General features: G+C 36.8%; 1 protein-coding gene across 1 annotated transcript; it reads right to left on the minus strand.

Annotated features, from left to right (window-relative positions):
• Window positions 1–17,521: 17,521 nt before the first annotated feature.
• LOC142168071 (uncharacterized) lies at window positions 17,522–19,555 on the minus strand. Its single transcript, XM_075228732.1, has 2 exons — window positions 19,420–19,555; window positions 17,522–17,961 (listed from the first exon to the last, which is right to left on the minus strand). The coding sequence occupies exons 1-2, from the start codon at window positions 19,553–19,555 to the stop codon at window positions 17,522–17,524; spliced, it is 576 nt and encodes a 191-aa protein (XP_075084833.1).
• Window positions 19,556–20,047: the final 492 nt, after the last annotated feature.

Raw genomic sequence — 20,047 nt, forward strand, 5'->3', positions numbered from 1 at the left:
TTAATGTCACGACCCAAACTAAAGGTCCGTGACGGGCACCAGGTACCTTACTCAACCGAGTACCAACGTAACATATCTTTTCCTATCATACTAGTATAGGTAAATGAACCAGAAAGGCTGTTATGAGATGACTAGAATAAAGCATGAGGGAATACTCAATATAGGGTGACCCAACCTGCTATACCGACTTATACATATGACGTACGGGCCTATAAGAACGGCATGATCCTTAATATACTCAAAACATAGGACGACAAGGCCATACAAGTATCCGTATACATGACATCTGTCAACAAGCCTCTAAGAGTACATAAATATCATAAAGGTCGGGACAGTGCCCCACCATACTAATCTATACATGTCCATATCATACTGACGAAATATACAACTCCGGAGAAAATAGAGTCCACCAACATCTTCCGCGGAGCTGATATCCTACTTGGAGGACTCTAAACGTATCTATCGGGACCTGCGGGCATGAAACACAGCGTCCCCAGGCAAAAAGGATGTCAGTACAAATAATGTACCGAGTATGTAAGGAATAAAAATCAGTAAATAAAAGACATAGAGAAACATGGAGTAAAAGACTCAACATGTAAGTTTCAATAGCTCTGTGAATCATTTCAAATTTATAATGTCATGCATGTGCATATAAATATCATACCATGCATAGGTATATGCGTTCATAACATCATCAAACCTCTGAGAGCATCCCATAATATCATCTCGGCCACTGTGGGCAAATCATCAACGTATACCAACTGATCAGGTGGTGGTAAGTATATAACGCCATAACCCTTTTCCATATCCCATATACATATAATATACGCGTATATAACTCCATCTGGTCGTGGCTCAATGTACATGTATAAATGCATGAAATGCATAAGAAGTGCGTTAATAAGATTTCTCGGAATGTCATAAGATAAATATGCCTTTCGGATAACTTTATCAACTACATGCTTTTCTGAGACCCATGAACAAAATATATAATAATAAGACACATGGGGAATTAAGAATATAGACACCCCTAGTATTTCTATGAATAGAGTCATTTATGAAAGTTGCGTATTTTACTCGTTTTGTTTGTATCCTCTGGATCATGCCAAAAGGAAAGAAGGGATAGCCTTAACATACCTGAGTCTATTCTCTTGACAATCCATCTAACACACGTCAATCCCGACGAAACACGTAACGACGATATTGAAGTAGGGAAAATCCGTATGATATTCTTGAGAAAGTTTATACCGGGCTCCCTTAGAATTGCAAATCCCATTGCTATTACATTATGTAGTCTCCTACGAATTCCCAAATCCCCTCACCTTTTCGTTCTTGCCTTTTCCCTTTCTACAACTCCCCTAAATGAAATTATGGTATGGATTGAAGATAAGCTGTAAGGATGACTAATATGCTGGTGATAAGTCATGAATTCATGACTAATAAAGTGTATGGACGACTAAAATAAACTTCCCTTTCTATATGTTTTCCATGTGCATATATGAATTGTCACCAAAGGATATTGTCCATGTGCCACCTAATTACCTAAAATTAAAGAGTCATCATGTAGTCTTGATCCATTTTCACTTGCTTCCAGATTATGTTTCCACCAAACTTATCCATAGATTTTAACTACTTAATTAATCTCCCACTAAAAATCCATAATTACCCAATTATCCCCATAATTAAGAATTTTCTCAAATTACTTAAAAAACTACTCACTTTTAACACACTTTATACATCATACTATCATGGTCGTGTGGTACCTTGTATGGCACTAGTCCACAAATACGGGGTATTATAGCTTGGACCGTATTTTATCTCAAAATGTCAAACTTCGACGAAACTCATTTTCTTCGATTCACTTACCCTCTCCCCTTCGTGAATTTACTTATATGCTCAAAATAGTCTTGTTCTTGAGCTGATGTCAATTAGCCTACGCCAAATCCAACGTACAATTCCATAGTGCAACCTCACTCCATATTCCCCTTTTTTAGGGGAGTACTAAGATTTAGAGCTACGAAGATCTACATATAGATGTTTTACCTCTTCATCTTTGGCGTCTTTTCACATCATCAATGAACCTTACTCGCCTTGCGGAAATGATGACATCATTGATTCGACAAATGAGGTATAGAGTTGCCTAGTAGGCATTGATAATGTAGGGACCATGTTCATGATTATGAGATTTAATAGAAATGAGTCATTTTAGACATGTGACATATGGGAGGCATGGTCGGGAGGATAAAGACATTAGCGTCTGTTATTCTTGGAATACTAAGAGTCATGAAAAGGACATCAACAAATATTTCATTACAAATATGCCTTGTTCGGCAATAGTAGACCTCAATGAGAAATATCCAAGTACATGATATAAGTCGCCTCTTGGAATGTAGGGAAAATTAGTTTATCTCGAAATGAGAATATTCTGGCACCCCGAATGTGATATGGGTTTCAAAATACATATAGTTGCATTATGCTCTTAACAGTATTTGACACAAGGAATCTATGCCACAAGCCCACGAGGTTAAAAAGGAGGTTGAACATTTGTGAGATTATTATCATTCTAACAGCTTAACCCTTCATGATAGTTGATCATATACGAGAGGACTAGAGATACGACAAACTTGTCTTTCAAATCAATATACTAATCATATGTGCCAGAATCTGAAACATCCACCTGAAGTGGGGAGGGAAAGGTCGTGGTAAGGCTGCTTAACTTTAAACCACACACAAGTGAAACCATGTAGCTAGGACATCTTAATGTTCGGATGAAATCATGTATTGGCTAGAGAGAATGAACACTTTGCTATGAGCTAGACATGTTTTTTCCATAATAGCTCTCAAGCTGCAATACCAGGCCACTTCATGGGCAACTACAATACTAGGAACAAAGTGAGTTACTCAATGAGGCATTATCTAAGTGGACATGAAAGTCATACTGAGATGGGCAAACAAAAAGATCTTCCTGTGACGAATTTGTGAAAATCTCAAATTTCCCAGAAACTTTTATACGGGAAAGTGACCCCTTTCAATTGACATTTACACATATGATAGGTGCTGAGATATGCTCTCTTTTTACTAGACAGTGAAAAGGATTCATGATAATATTCACAAAGGAGTGAAGTGATTGTTCAAACCATAGGATCCATATACACCAGATAGAAAAAGAGTGGCTCAAGAAGGATCTCAACACTATGCTATTATACATTGGATTTAATACCACATAGGTAAACGTTACGACGGTGCATGCATAAGCATAAGTGAGAAGATATTATCCATTTGAGTCAAAAGGTTTTTGTAAGAAATTCATCAGGTATAGTCCTTTGTTGCTAATTTAAGGAAGCAATGGGAAGTATTAACCTAGGGTTATAACTCAGTCCAAGGAAATCATTATAGAACTCAATTCCTCACGAGGTTGTAAATAAGAGAATTTATGATAGAGTGGCTTCATGAATAATTCGTCCCGTTTAGAAAGTAAGTACATGCAGTGTTTTGTGATTTAGCGTCTTGTTAAGACCGTGTTTATGAAGGGTCTTCAATATAGATGTACATATACAACAAGGAAAAATTATGTGTGTTCATAATGATGTACTAAGGAGTGACTTAATTGAAGAATTTAGATTGACGGGGCAGTACCTTAACGGATGCCCCTCGACTCCACATTGGTAACATACATTGGTACCATAGTGACATACCCCTAAATGACATCTCTTATACTTCACGCAACGAAGATGAGGTCCACTAAACTGACTTGCCCCACTGACCTGATATTTACCCTTTTTGCATACGTCATAAACATTCTCCCTATCCTTCCTCCAGGACCACGTGATGGGATTAACAATCTCTGCAACAACTCATTCTATGGACTTTTAGAATTTCCCAAATCTACCACCCCTAACACGCTTCTGAGCATACTCACAACATGACGCAAAATGTTCCCGCCCGCATATCGGGCAGACCGGGATGGGTGTATCCAACCTAAGGGAATTTGTTATTCTTGTGCCACCTCTTTTCACAACCATAACATATTTCAAGAATCATCCAACATAAACCCAAGTGGCCCTTGTTTCATATCAAACATTACAGCTTATTGATGCCAATAATCCTCTTTCATATCTTAGGTGCTCTCACCACATAATCTAGTGGTGCAGTGACATTAATTGTAACAAGGATACTTCCCCTAGTAACTGGTTCTATCATTTCCTCTTTGTTGCCTCGAACCTGTGGGTTACTCATATGGAAAATGAGACATGACGAGGAATTTAGCTTCCTATTTTGAGCTTTACGGCATGATCTGGAATACCAAAGAAGAGTGAAATTCCTAAATGTCCAAGTAGCCTCCTCATTATAGATGTGGTCGACAACACACCGATAAGAAGGACTCTACTAGACATGGCTCTGAGACATCCTAGGAAACTTTAAAACCTTAGGCACTGATACCAAGTTTGTCACAGATACCGGCGCTCAACCGAGTGAACCTGGCCGAGCAAGCCTGTTAGATTTCCTTCTACCCAAATTCATCCATGAATAAAGAAGGGATGCACTCCATTAATCAAGCACTAAAAAAATTTCATTAACAACTACCATTTCATTTCAATTAGCAGCCTCATTCATAATTTCTAAATTATTATAAGTTTATAGATATAACAAAAAATATGTTTGCCAAATACCAACATTTGTAGTTCAATTCCCCATATCAAACACCACCCACAACCTGTCTACGGAGCCTCTAAGTACAATAGAAGAGTAGTATGGAAGTGCCGGCAACAAGGCCCCAGTTATACCTTAAAGGACAATGTACAACTCAAATGACATCAGGCCCGAAAATAGAGTAGGGCTCACCAAAACCTATTGAATAGAGAGTGACTGCTAAAGAGTAACAAAGCTGCCCGCTGATGAACCACCTGCATCCATTGAAGATGCAGCGCCCCCGGCAAAAGGGACGTTAGTACATATGGAATAGTACTAGTATGTAAAGCTAACTGTCCTCTTTCAAAATAGAATGCCAACATAAAAAGGAAAACCATTGAAACAACAATCAACAATCAATGATATCCAATTTCAAAGTTAAAACATATTACTTTCAAAAATATGAAGATGATATTATTTTTGGTTGGGAGATCTTTAGCACCGGTATACCACTGTTTACAATATCACTGTTTACAATACCAATGTTCACAATACCAATATTCACAATACCAATACCACCGTACTTTTAGCACGGAGTTCGATCACGACCCGATCGGCTAGGCCATCTCATTAGAGACATCAACCACAATAAAAATGTCAATTACAAATTCCAGGAAAATTACCATGATGTGTGTGGCATGGTATCCGATCACGACCAGATCATCTAAGCCATCTCACCACAATGTTGTGTGGATCGACATCATCCTTTTCTATCAATCATCTCATCCCAATTAAGGGGAATAATATTATCACATCAATCTTATCCCAAATAAGGGGAATAATTATATCACATCAATCTCATCCCAAATAAGGGGAATGATCACAATCCACTCCTACACTGGCACGTGTAGTTTCGGGGTTAGGTTATTTCAATCTACCCTTCCTAGGTGACTGTCGATACTCCCAAAAACATTTTTTTGATTTGCATTCAAAGGAAACAACAATACAAATGCATTTACCTCATAACCTTTCACACCATTTATAGCCTCATTGGCATTTTCATTCTCTTACAACATCATTATCTCATTGGCTTTCTTGGTCATACATATGATTGTTCATTCATGGCACAACGGCCGTATATCATATTCTGCACCTTCATTTCTATCATTTCATGGATCGTCATCATAAATATCAACATATATAATATTCTAGAAATCACAACTTTAAGTTCATTAAAAATGATGAATTTAAGCATAATAGATTTCTTTCCGAGAAATTGAGTAAAATGATTGACAATCGAAGCACAAGTTAAAATCATAAACAAGTAACACACCATTTATTCTTGAATTACTTTTTCCCCAAAAGGGCAATACACAGTTTCCACCTACGAATATGTAAGAACGCAAAACATATTGAAAATACTCATAAATAGCATTAGTTAAAACAACCACAATTGGGCATGAGTTGAGTACATATGCTTTTAGGCAAATCTAACTTCGAAGTTGATTCGGAATAGTTGAATCAAGGCTCAATTCATAACCTTTCTCACATCATTTCATTTCATTGGCACCATTGGCCACAAGTATAACTTTCATTCTTGGCACAATGGCCACATTTTATATCTTCAACTCACTTCTTTCACTTTCAAGCATCTTTATAGATTATCAACAACAAGGCATTTCCAATCAAGACTTCAGGTACACATATTAGTAATTAAGAGTCTTAAGCATATCGAGTTTTTCTCACACAAGTTGGCATCATAACTTTCATTTGAAACACGACTCAAAGCCATAACATTTACAAGCACATATCATTCTTGAGCACATTACCGAAGGATAATATAATAAGATAGGAACATTCGAAACACGTTTTGAATATATAATTCTCGGCACTTTCCATATTCGAGACAATCAAATTTAGTGGGAACATCTCGGAACATAGAATAAGGAACTTGAGACAACCATAGTTGAAACTTACGGGAACGTCATGGAATTCAATTCTAAGAGAGTAGTTTAGCCAACATACCTCACTTTGAGCTTTCCTTAAATTGCTACAATGTTCTATAAACTCTAGCAATCCCAATCTATTTTGAGACATAACAAAACTGAACACAAATTAGGAAGATATTCATGGTTTCAGCTCATTTGAGCATTTTATCAAACACTAGGTGTGCAAATTAGGCTACAAGGTTATTCTACAAGATTTCCTTCACTCCTCAACCCAATCTTTACTTATTTTAGCTCAACAATCTTCCAACGAACCTTATTGGTACAAGCATGTATAATTAATACTCTTACACCCAAGAATCATACTCCCAATCACCCATCTTTTACCCCAAACTAGAAATTGAAGACCAGGGGTTTGAATCTTACCCCTTGAGTGAAGATCTTGTAAGATTTCCTTGTTGGATTTCAAGGCTTGAACATGATCTTGATGACCAAAACACTTCATCTACTTCGACTCAGAGATTATCCTTTGTTTAAGAATTCCTCCGTATCCTATTTCGGAAGCATCTATTTCAACAATCACAAATGCTTATGGGTTTGGGATTCCTAAGCAAGGAAGGTTTTGTACTAGTCCGTTTATATGGATTACAGACTGTGTTTGTTCAGAGCTCCAAGGAACATGGCTCTTCCTAAGTCTTTTATAAAGAGGTTCACAGACCTGTCTAATATTAGGGATAAAATCAGCTACGTAGTTGAGACTTCCTAGAAATCTTTGAAGTTGTCTTTTATTAGTAATCTCATTAGGGAATTTTGAAGAGAATTCTATGGCTCTACAAATTGGTTTGTAAGATCCTTGGTATAGGTCGTGGCCTAATAATCTAATGGCGGTCTGAAAGAGCTTAATCTTTTTAGCACTAACTACTAGACCATTTCTCTTAACAACTTTAAGGAATGTGTTGAGATGTTTAAAATGAGAATCTATGTTTTTAGAGAAGATAAGAACATCATCTATATAAACAATAGACATATAACTATAGTCATTAAAGATGGAGTTCATAACATTCTAAAATTCTGAAGGGGCATTCTTAAGCCTAAATGGCATTACATTCCATTCGTATTGACCGAAGGGAACATTGAAAGCAGTTTTCTATCTGTTTTTCTCAGCTACTTGAATTTGCCAGAAACCAGATTTCATATCAAACTTGCTATAAATATTAGCTTTGTAAGTTCTCTTTAAGAGATCTCTTTTGTTAGGAATGGGATATCTAATCCATTTAAGGACAGCATTCAAAGGCTTATAGTTTATAACTAGTCGTGGTGCTCCTCTTTCTTTTTCTGCACTATTATTAACATAAAAGGCAGAGCAACTCCAAGGGGATTTAGAGGGGTGAATAATGTTACTCTTAAGAAGATTTGAAATCTCAATTTTACAAGTTTCCATCATATCTGATGCCTCTTACAATGTGAATGGGGAGTCTTAAATAGGCTAAAGAAAGATGCCTTTTAATCATAGGCGTACAAGTGTATCATTTTGTTTCGTCAAACAGAGTCAAGTGGTCGACAAACAAAAGTGGGCGGTTACTTTTGAAAAGTAAAGTGGGGCGGTTACATTATTTTTTTTAAAGTAAAGCAAAGAATAAGATTCCTTTCTGATGCTGACTTGAAGATGACTCTTCATTCACAATTGGGGTCCATATAGGCCAAAGCTATTCCTTTTGAGTCGCACATGTCTCCATTACTGCTTTCTCCTATTGAAGCAGCGTCTTCTATTAGTTGCATGATCTGACTTTCTTCATAGTTGTCAATGTCCAGCAAGGCTTGCTTAAGTTTCTCTCTGAGAGCTGCTTTGGATGATGAAGCTTTAGTGAAGCTTTGTTGAATGTTTCTTGGGGGTTTTAAGACTTGCTGTTTTAAGAAAATCAACCTCCCAGAGATTAATAAAGATACCAAAAAGGAACTGTTCTCCATCTTAGAGGAAACCAATTCAGATTCTTCTCATTACTCGTCAGATGAATATATCGATGAAGATAACATCAATATCTCTTATAATTCTGATTCAAGCTAGTCCGGTAATGATTGTCACTGTTTTGGAGCCTACTATACCTGTGACAACACCCAAGTCTCTATTAAAGTATTGTCTGACAGCTCTAAAGAAGCTCTTTATGATGTTATCCAACACATCAACGATGAAGATTCTAGGAGACGCTATGTACTAGAACTCAAAAATCTTATCCTTACTCATCAAAAAGACAGACCCAGGTCAAGGTCAGTCATTAAGCCATTCAGCATGAAATAAGTTATGTCTCGTTTTGATAAACCTTCTGAACCATCGATCTCTGATCTAAGACGTGAAGTCTCAGAACTTAAAGGAGAAATAAGAGATATAAAATCCAGACTTGGAAAAGTCGAACTTGATGTTCTTATAGAACAGGTCCTTAAACAAGCCAAAACCTACGACCATAAGTCTGAAACTGAAGAACTTGAGCTTCAGCTTCAAAATGATGAGTATTACTCAGATAAAAAAACTCTACCAACCTTCGTCTTAATCAAGATAAGACTTCATCCTCCCAGGCTCCCGGGATTACAATTATTACTAGTATCAAACCTCAGAGTTATCATATTCCTATCAAAATTGTTATTAGCAAACACTTTGTTATTAACAAAATTGCTCTGCTTGACAGTGGTGCAGATCGTAACTGTATCATGAAAGGTATTGTTCCTACCCAGTATTTAGAAAAACGTACTTCAAAATTATACTCCGCTATAGGAGAACAACTACGTATTAATTACAAATTGTCTAAAGCCCATATATGTAATAATGGAATTTGTTTGATAAATGATTTTATTATTACTGAAGATATAAATGAAGATATCATTTTAGGAATTCCTTTTATTACTAAAATAAAACCTTTCATTACTAGGTTAGATGGTATCGCCACACATATTTTAGGAAAAGATTTACACTTTCCTTTTGTTAAAACTCTTTCACTAGATGAAAGTAATTTTATAAGAAAAAATACTATTTTTTGTATTGATAAACTTTCCTAGCTTGTCACCTTTTTAAAGGATGAAATAAAAGTTAAAAAAATCGAGCAGATTTTAAAAACCCCGGAGATAGTTACTACAATAGCCAATCTTCAAAATATCTTTGAAAAAGAAATATGCTCGGATTTTTCTAATGCTTTTTGGGAAAGAAAAAAGCACTTAGTCGAACTTCCTTACATTGAAGGATTCAATGAACATGTCATCTCTACCAAAGAAATACCTATTCAAATGAATCAAGAAATGATGGAAACTTGTAAAATTGAGATTTCAAATCTTCTTAAGAGTAACATTATTCGCCCATCTAAATCCCCTTGGAGTTGCTCTGCCTTTTATGTTAATAATAGTGCAGAAAAAGAAAGAGGCGCACCATGACTAGTTATAAACTATAAGCCTTTGAATGTTGTCCTTAAATGGATTAGATATCCCATTCCTAACAAAAGAGATCTCTTAAAGAGAACTTACAAAGCTAATATTTATAGCAAGTTCGATATGCAATCTGGTTTCTGGCAAATTCAAGTAGCCGAGAAAGACAGATACAAAACTGCTTTCAATGTTCCCTTCGGTCAATACGAATGGTATGTAATGCCATTTGAGCTTAAGAATGCCCCTTCAGAATTTCAGAATGTTATGAACTCCATCTTTAATGACTATAGTTATATGTCTATTGTTTATATAGATGATATTCTTATCTTCTCTGAAAACATAGATTCTCATTTTAAATATCTCAACACTTTCCTTAAAGTTGTTAAGAGAAATGGTCTAGTAGTTAGTGCCAAAAAGATTAAGCTCTTTCAGACCGCCATTAGATTCTTAGGCCACGACCTATACCAAGGATCTTACAAACCAATTTGTAGAGCCATAGAATTCTCTTCAAAATTGACTAATGAGATTACTGATAAAACACAACTTCAAAGATTTCTAGGAAGTCTCAACTACGTAGTTGATTTTATCCCTAATATTAGACAAGTCTGTGAACCTCCTTATAAAAAACATAGGAAGAATCTTGTTCCTTGGGGCTCTGATACCAGTTAAGGTACAATATCTGTTAGAAATTTGCATATTTACTGTTTACTATTATGATAATTGAAAGTAATTTTGCCATGCCCTAGACACTATATGTACTTAGCTGCTCATGCTAAATACGTATACTGCCAACATGGCTTTGATACCAGTAAAAGACAGAACGAAGTGCAGTATGAAAATAGTAAAAGACAATATAAGAAAAGCCCTAAAAAACTTACAAGATTTTTATTGAATGAACATTAAAAACATAGGAGCAAAAAATTTAGAGAATACTAGGGAGAGAGATCTTTGATGTTAAGGTACAGTATCTGTTAGAAATTTGCATATTTACTGTTTACTATTACATATTGAATAGTTATTTTAGCCCTATAAGCCCCTAGACTGTATTTTTCAAATATGAATTCAAACCAGGAAGTTTTGAATAATATTAATTTATCTTCTCAAGCAACTAAGATTGCTAAACTTGAAACTGATTTACAAAATTGGAATATTCCCAATGAACCTTTTAAAAAGATTTATGAATTAGGAAGTATAAGTTTCATTAAGAAGCATAATATTAAGACCTGTGAGTCCACTATTGATATTAATAATTCTTTAGAAATTATTAAACTACTTTCTGAACAAGATCTGAATAGATATAGACATCAATTCAATTATTTTCATATTGGCCTTATCCAGATTGCTGTCAAACCTCTCTTTAGAAAAGGTTTAGACGTACCTATCTGCATCTTTCTAAGAGATGCTCGTCTCTTGAATTTCGACGACTCTCTCTTAGGAGCCCTTCAAAGTAACCTCACTAATGGCCCGGTATACTTTAATTTCTATCTCAATTTCTCGGTAGATATCAATGACCCTAACGTCATGGATACTTTGACTTTGAATGTGAAAACCAAGAACATGAATAGCAAAGTTAATACTCGAGAGATAGCTATCATTCATCGAGTCTACTACAGACTTATGGACACAACTCTTGCGCCTAGAGCTCGAGTTGAAAGTGTCAAAGGAGTCACCATACTTATGGAAGCAAATACTGATCATAGTACAATATTTGTTCCTACACTCCTTAACTGGAATGATATAATCTCAAGTAATTAATGGCACTTCGATACCATAACTCAACCTTCCACTTCCAATCTTGAAAGATCTCAAATTGAACAAGTTATTCAATTCCCTGATGGATCTATAGATCTAAAATTTTTAGGATTAGGTTTTAATCTTTCAAGCAGAACCAATTCCTTTAGGAAAAGGTCTACAGTACCTTCCGCACCTTCTTCTTCAAAACCCCCGAAGGAAAACGTAACTGAAACCACCACAAATTCCGTTCCAGTTACAAGTAACAACAAAGGGAAAGTCACGGGAGTAGATTTCTCCCATACAATCCCGAAAGTCTATTACCAAAATCATCCCGCTAGTCCAACCCCTAGCGATATGTATCCTCCTGAGGAATATGTACCTAAATTCCTTAAGATGATTAAGTCAGGCGACTCTTTTATCCCAAATTCGGAGATCAACAATTGTTTCTGGACTCATCCTGACAATCAAACAAAATGAAAATGGTATGTTGCCACTTATTCTCTTAAACAAATAGAAAAATTCAGAGATTGTGGATGTCAGACATGAAAAGAATAAGATGTGAAATCGACTTCTTTAGATAGTTTGAAATATCCGGCAAGATCGAAAACCAAAAGGACTCTTTACAAGTCCTTATCAATAAATGGTATACTGCTAACAACAAAGTTGTTGAATCTGTTACTCCTCTTCTAGAAGGAATAAAAATCCCAGTATCTAACACTGTTATCTCAGCCTCTCCTTTCAAAGCCAAAAGCGAGAAGCCTAATGGTATGGTTGTTTGTTCAGGTGTTGATCGTATTATTGAACAAAACAACTATACCAATCAACTTCTTCATGTCTTCTCCAGGCAAATAGAAGATTCCGAAGAAAAATCCTTATTTTGTGGAAAACCTACCCTTTCACAATCCAGCACTAGTCAAAATATTGAACCAAACCCAGGTTTCAAAATGACTGAATTTTCCAAATATAAGTACCCAAAACTCAAAGAAACTTTTGAAGTCTCTGGTAACATTCTTGATAAAATTAATAAACAATTGGATGGTTTCAGTATTTCCAAAGAAATTCCCAAAGAATGAAAAATCTCCACTATCCAAGAAAAGAAAGCCCTTCTTCACAAATTGTCTAATGATCGCTTTCATAATTACAAGAATTATCACAAGCGTCCTTCATTTCCTGACATTCAGTATGAGGAAAATCATTTTCTTGCCTCTACATCCCATGAAGGAAGAAGCATAATAGAATGGAATATTGATGCTTTGGCAGAACATCAAATATACCATAAACTCCATGAAATGGGTGTTTGCATCACTACTTACAAGATAAGAGGCTCCTCTGACAAAGAAGCCGCCTCTATGATTGTAGCGGGATTTACCGGCATTTTAAAATATCGGTGGGATAATTATTTCATCGAAGATGTTAGACAGGCCATATACTCTGCTACAGCCATCGAAACTGTAATTAAAACTAAAGGTACTGCCATGAAAACTACCTCTCAGATTACTAGAGAAGATGCTTACGCTACACTTCTCTACCATATAGCAAAGCACTTCATCGGAGAACCCAAACTCTTCCAAGATAGAAGTTTACAAATTCTGAACAATCTATCTTGCCCATCTTTAGATTACTTTATCTGGTATAATAACCAATTCATGAGCAAGGTTATGATTAGACCTGACTGTCATCTAGATTTTTTGGAAACAACGCTTTAGCAGCGTCTTCCCCCATTATTCGCAAGCAAGGTCCAAACAAAAATCCAAGATCGTTGTGAAGGTAAAATTCCTTACCATCAGAGGACCTATGGTGACCTTGTTAGCATCATCATCATTCTAGGTCTTGAACTATGCATAGACACCAAGCTCAAAAATCAGCTAAAAAGGGAGCAACATTCCTCTAGAAGAGAATTAGGAAGTTTCTGTCAAGACTTCGGCTATACAAATATCGTTGCTCCCTCTACCCAGTCTGCTAGTAAGAACAAAGCCTATAAATATTCTAGAAAGGTTCTTCGTAACAAAACTTGTAGAAGTTTCGAAGAGTCCCCTAAGAAGAAATCCAAGGTCCGAAGACCTTCAAAGTCTTCTAAAAACAAAGATGTCTGTTGGAACTGTGGAAAAACCGGCCATAGAGCCAATGAATGCAAATTTCTAACAGATACTGTACCTTAACATCAAATATCTAATGGATTCTTAGTAGATTCTTCTTGGGTTTACAACTGTTTTCTCTAAAGTCATCTTAGCAACGGGATCACCTAACAAGGTCTAAACGCCTACCTTGGCAACAACGACCTATCACTTTAAGGCTAGCCAACGTCTGAATAGGATATTAATAGGCTACCTCATACTTATAGAGAAAGTATTAACCTCATACATAACTTAGAAGCATTTTAAGAACATGAGTTTAAAGTAATAGTACTTTAAACTCATACTATACCTTAACATCAAAGATCTAATGGCTTCTTAGTAGAGTCTTCTTGGGTTTACAACTGTTTTCTCTAAAGTCATCTTAGCGACGGGATCACCTAACAAGGTCTAAAAGCCTACCTTGGCAACAACGACCTATCACTTTAAGGCTAGCCAATGTCTGAACCGGATATTAATCGGTTACCTCATACTTATAGAGAAAATATTAATCTCATACATAACTTAGAAGCATTTTAAGAACATGAGTTTAAAGAACAGTATAAGAGATAGATATAAGCATAGATAATTTCTTCTTCTTCATTAATATAAGAGTTCCTTGGGGCTCTGATACCAGTTAAGGTACAGTATCTGTTAGAAATTTGCATATTTACTGTTTACTATTACGATAATTGAAAGTAATTTTGCCATGCCCTAGATAGTATATGTACTTAGCTTTTCGGGAGTCCAACCTTTGATCTTGATTTCTTTAGACATATATTTAATCCTTTCAAATTCTGCCTTAGAAAAATTCCAACTAATAATGAAGGAAATTCTTTTTTTAATAAAATACTTGCACATTTTAATGTGCTCTGGTAAAGTAGATATGGCCTCTTTAGTCTGAAAATCATCAAACCTGTTGAGGAATTGTTGGGGAAGAATTTCTTTATTTCCTCCAGAAATGTTCCACCATTCGTAGAACCATCTAGGAATTACAGTCTTGGTGACTTCTTGGCTATATTTAACAAACCAAGTATGTCCTGGCCTATGGTATAGAAAATTAAACTAGGCAGCCTTGTAGTCATGCCAATTGTATGTCTGAGGTTGATGCATCATGGATAGTTCTATAGGTGTGTGCAGGTGATCGGCAAACCATTCAAATGGTGATAATATTTTCTTAATGGTAACTCTAGAGTAATTAATATACCCTGGACTTTTATCATTTAAAGTATGTTCTACTTCTATAGAATCGGTGTCGATGAGGATGGCTTCATAGAACCTTCTTGTCTTATATGGATTCTCTATATCCACGTAGTTAAAATTGGTAAAACGTGGTTTAATAAGGTCTTCAATTATGAGACTTTGATATTCTTTGTCGAGTGCTAGTAGAGGTAATACCTGGAGGGTGATGTATTCGAATATTTCTTCTTTACGAAGATGTTCTTGTGCCTTTTTAGCTGAAGGATCAACTGCTTCTGCAAAAGTTTCGGAAACTTTCATGGCGTAGCTTTCCTCAGTTTGAAGTGAGGAGTTAGAAGTTGTTCCTTTTCCAAAAGGCTTTGCGTTCTGGATTTTGGTCAGTTTCTCTGATGGAACTGGTATTGGGGCTGCTAATTTGGGATATTCAACTAGGGCTGTATACTTGTTTTGGAAGGAAAGTTGGGGCCTTTGAGGGGCTATGGTTTTAGTGGGTGTAACGGGTAGAGGAATAAAAGGTCTAGCCATTTGGGGGTTATTAATCTCTTTTCCTCTAGAAGAGGAGTTAGGCTTGAAGGGCCTCATTTTTTCCTTGTAAAAATTCTCTTGTTAGAAAATCATACAAAGAGTTATTTTCTCCTTTAATGAAATCTATTTTGAAATCAAAGCTAGATAGTAGAGCTTGCCATCTAGCAAATATTTGTTTTGAAACAATATTTTTGACATCCTTTTGAAGAATCTCTTTGGCAGATTTGCAATCTACTCTTACTAAACATTCATTGCTTATAAGATCATCTTGACACTTAGTAATACATAGTACTATAGATAAGATTTCTTTTGACAGTAGAATAGTTTTTCTGGGAGGAATTCCAGAATCCTGAAGTAAAACGAACAAGCTGTTGAGGAGATACTCAAATTCACAAAGATTTGGAGAAGGCAACGTGAGTGCTTCAACCAAAAGCCATGAAAGACTTCACAAAAGGTATGTTGAAGGCAACGTGAGTCTTTCAAGCTAGTTACATTGAAAGACTTATGCAAACAAAAGTCATGTGAGATTTTGATAAAATTCACAAAGGACAGATATATTTATCTTCATAGCAATGTAACTAGCTTCAGTAAGAGATTCTCACGAAACTTCTTAGCATAATAGCAACGGGGTTTTGCAATTCTAAGGGAATACGTTGCAATCTTTCTCAGGAGAATCGGCTCAGGTATGTTAAGGTTAATCCTTCTTTCTTTTGGGATGATCCAAGTAACGATGCGTACCCGATATTTCATAAGTGGTTCTACTCTTAGCAGTTAAGGATGTCTATGTTATTTATTCCTGTAAAGTGATATTCAAGCATGTCTAAGCATATTCCTAAATCTCTATTGAGGTATTTGATAATGATGTTAATGTTTATAATATAGAGATACACGCATCTTCATGCATATTCATTTACCACCGTGCCACGGCCGGTCGGGCAGTTACCACCGGTTGGGCAGTTATGTATTATTATTTACCGCCGGTTGGGCAGACATGCATATTCATTTACCACCGAGCTACGGTTGGTCGGGCAGTCATGCATTTACCACCGAGCTACGACCGGTTGGGAAGTTACACATTTACCATCGAGCTACGGCCGGTTGAGTAGTCAGGCATTTACCACCGAGCTACGGCCGGTTGGGCAGTTATACATTTACCACCGAGCTACAGTTGATCGGGCAGTCATGCATTTACCACCGCGCTACGGGCAGTCATGCATGATACGATATGGATAATAGTCTCAAAGAGAAGAATTATATATATAATTATAATAAGTATGCATATACGGTGGCACTTCAGAGATTCAGGTTGATTCTTATATGTCTTTAATTAATGTTGACTTATTGTTATGTTTCAGTTCTACCTTACATACTCAGTACATTATTCGTACTGATATCCTTTTGTTAGGGATGCTGCATTCATACCTGCAGGTATAAATAATCAGTTTGACGAGCCCTCATAGTAGGCGAGATTGGCATTAACTAAAAGATCGGTAAGACTCCACCTCATTCGGAGTGCAGCCCAGTCTATGAGTCATCGTGTCAGAGTTTTGCTAGACTTATGGGCCGGCCGGTACCCTGCCCCATTTGATGTCGCATAAACTTAGAGGCTTTGTAGACAGAGGTTCATTTTGTACAGTATGTCAGAGGCCTTGACGACCCATATGTATTTATGTTTTAAGAAAAATGATTGAGTGATACAATGTTTTCCCACTTACAGTTGTACATTAGGAGTTGTGACCATGTGGGCCTATGATAGTTACAAAAGGAATCAGTTCAACTAACTCAACCTATGTATGTTCTAGTTTAGGTCGAACGATCATGAGTTACAGAGTGGTTCGCTCGGGCCAGCACGGCACCGGGTGCCAGCCACGCCTCCCCAGGTTTGGGGCATCACATTTTCTTAGTAAACAACATTGGCATACCCCTAGGTGAAATAATCGATCTGATGAACCCCATGTCAAGGATATCCTACAACTTATCCGTTAAATCTTTCAACTCAGTTGGAGCCATACAGTACGGTGTAATAGAAATGGGTTGAGTACTGGAAACCGAATAAATGAACAAGTCGATACCCTTGTCGGATTGCATACTCGCCAAATCTGTAGGAAACACCTCAAGAAACTCACTCAGGACCCGTACCGAATCCATAGAAGGAACCTCCGCACTAAAATCACGGATATAAGCCAAATACGCCAAACACTCCTTCTCGACCATATGTTGAGCCTTCAAATATGAAACCACCCTACTAGTGGAGTCACCAAGAGTCCCTCTCCACTCCAATCTAGGCAACCCCAACATGGATAAGGTCATAGTATTTGCATGGCAATCGAAGATAGCGTGATACAGGGACAACCATTCCATACCAAGAATAACCTCAAAATCCACCATATCGAACAACATAAGATCAACTACAATATCGAAACCATTAATAGTAACAACACAAGACCTATACACCCCGATCAACTATTATAGAATACCCAAGCGTCATAGACATAGAAATAAGAACATAAAGAGAATCACGATGCATACTCATATGCGAAGAAAAATATGAAGACACATAAGAATATGTAAAACTCTGATCAAACAACAAGGAAGCATTTATGATTGTTGAAACCTTCCTTGCTTAGGAATCCCAAACCCAGAAGAATTTATAATTGTTGAAACAGATGCTTCCGAAATAGGATACGGAGGAATTCTTAAACAAAGGATAATCTCATTTCCTCCAGGGATGCCACCTAGCCTCAGAACATAGTTAGTCACCTTAGGCTTAATTAAATGTCCACACATGCTGCCACGTTAAGGCCTTTTAGGTTTATCCAAGATCCTAATTAATCACCCATTAACCAATAATTAATCAATTACCTGCATAATTAAGAATTATTTCAAATTACTTAAAATACTACTATTAAAATATTATAATATTAATAAATTATGGTACCATATAAAATCAATACATACATTATTATTTCATTAAAACATCCATGTAAAAATACATATATTTTCTCAACTTCTAATTTTTCTAATCTCATATAAAGAGTACAAATTTTCGCATGCTTAATTCTTAAAATGGAAGAAAGATAATCTTCTTTTCTTGTGAGAAAATAATTTCTATATTTACGATAAAGAAAATCTCATAAACTTTCTCATATTATGCGTATAATTTATCATATCCAAAAATAGTAATAATGGTAACTATCCAAAATTATACTTATAAAACCTTTACTAAAATACTTCACTTAAAAGAAAATACCACACTAACATAATATCTAACGGTATGAAGGTTGTAAACTTACATGGTCTCATAATAATAATGTCTTAAACCCTCTATAACCTCCTAATAGATATAATCCCTTCAAACTTATGTGGATTTACTACGGCACATCCTAATTCTAAGGTACGCTACAATGACGAGCTCAAATGGTGGCGCGGGAACCACTAATTCCACTAGAGTCTTGAGGCCTCTTGGCCTCCCTTTCCTCCCTCTCCTAGCCTCGCATACGCTATAATCTACGAGAGATCTCTACAATCTACTGAAAGAGATTATCATTCTCCAACTCCCGTGCCATACTGAATCTAAGACCATAATTGAGCCCCTTGGTAAATCTGTGGAATCGATCTCTAACTATAGAAACCAAAGCAGGTGCATGGCGGGACAACTCGCTAAACCTCATGGCATACTCTGACAACGTCATAGTCCCCTGACACAGCTGCTCCAACTCTATGCACCACGCATCACGGAGGATTTATAAAATGAATACCCTCTAAAATATATCCGAAAACATAGTCCAAATGAGTGGCGCTACATAATCTCACCTACCCTCTTCATAAGCCTGCCACCACCTATATGTTGCTCCTGTCTAGAAAACTCTGTGCATCCTCAGAAACTGCACCACTGTAAGTAGAAGGATCATACTTCTTGAACCACTCACGCCTCCTCTGCTCCTCCGCTGATGCCTCTGGCCTGACATAAGGCTGAAACATAATAACAGGTTGTGCTGGCATAACTCCTAGAACCTGGTAAACATAGACCCGCTACTCTCGAGTACAGGCGGCGGGAGTCTAGGCTCTACCCCCACCCTGGGAAGTAGCTGGAGCAACTGGGATCAATCCCGCCAGAGCTAAAGTACCAAACATACTCATGAAATGTGCCAATGTATCGTGGAGTCCAGAGGTAGTAGCAGGCATTTCAGGTGTCTGCTCCCCAACCGGAGCTACTGGTGGCTCCTCGGTCGTTTCTCTAGTAGGTGCTCTAGCTGCAGCACGTTCCCCTTCTCAGCCTCTACCTCGGTCCCAGCCTCTCACTGCTCTAGTTAGGCTCATTGTTGTCTGCTCAACTGACTGGTAGTGTGTGTCCTCACATGCATATCCGTACCGATCGGCAAGACTATACTAAACTTTCTTGTAACATAGAGCTCTAATACTAATTTGCCGCGACCCCAAAGCGCACCTTAGTAATTGTGAAGGCACCTAGTCTCTAAGACTATGTAAGCCAAA

Source organism: Nicotiana tabacum, chromosome 2 (assembly GCF_000715075.1).
Source record: "Nicotiana tabacum cultivar K326 chromosome 2, ASM71507v2, whole genome shotgun sequence".
Classification (NCBI taxonomy): Eukaryota; Viridiplantae; Streptophyta; class Magnoliopsida; order Solanales; family Solanaceae; genus Nicotiana; species Nicotiana tabacum.

Coding starts and splice junctions, on each gene's coding strand:
- LOC142168071 (XM_075228732.1), bottom strand. CDS start 19,555: ATGCCAGCACAACCTGTTATTATGTTTCAGCCTTATGTCAGGCCAGAG. Junction 17,962..19,419: donor AGTTTCTGAGGATGCACAGA/GTTTTCTAGACA, acceptor TCGATATTGTAG/TTGATCTTATGTTGTTCGAT.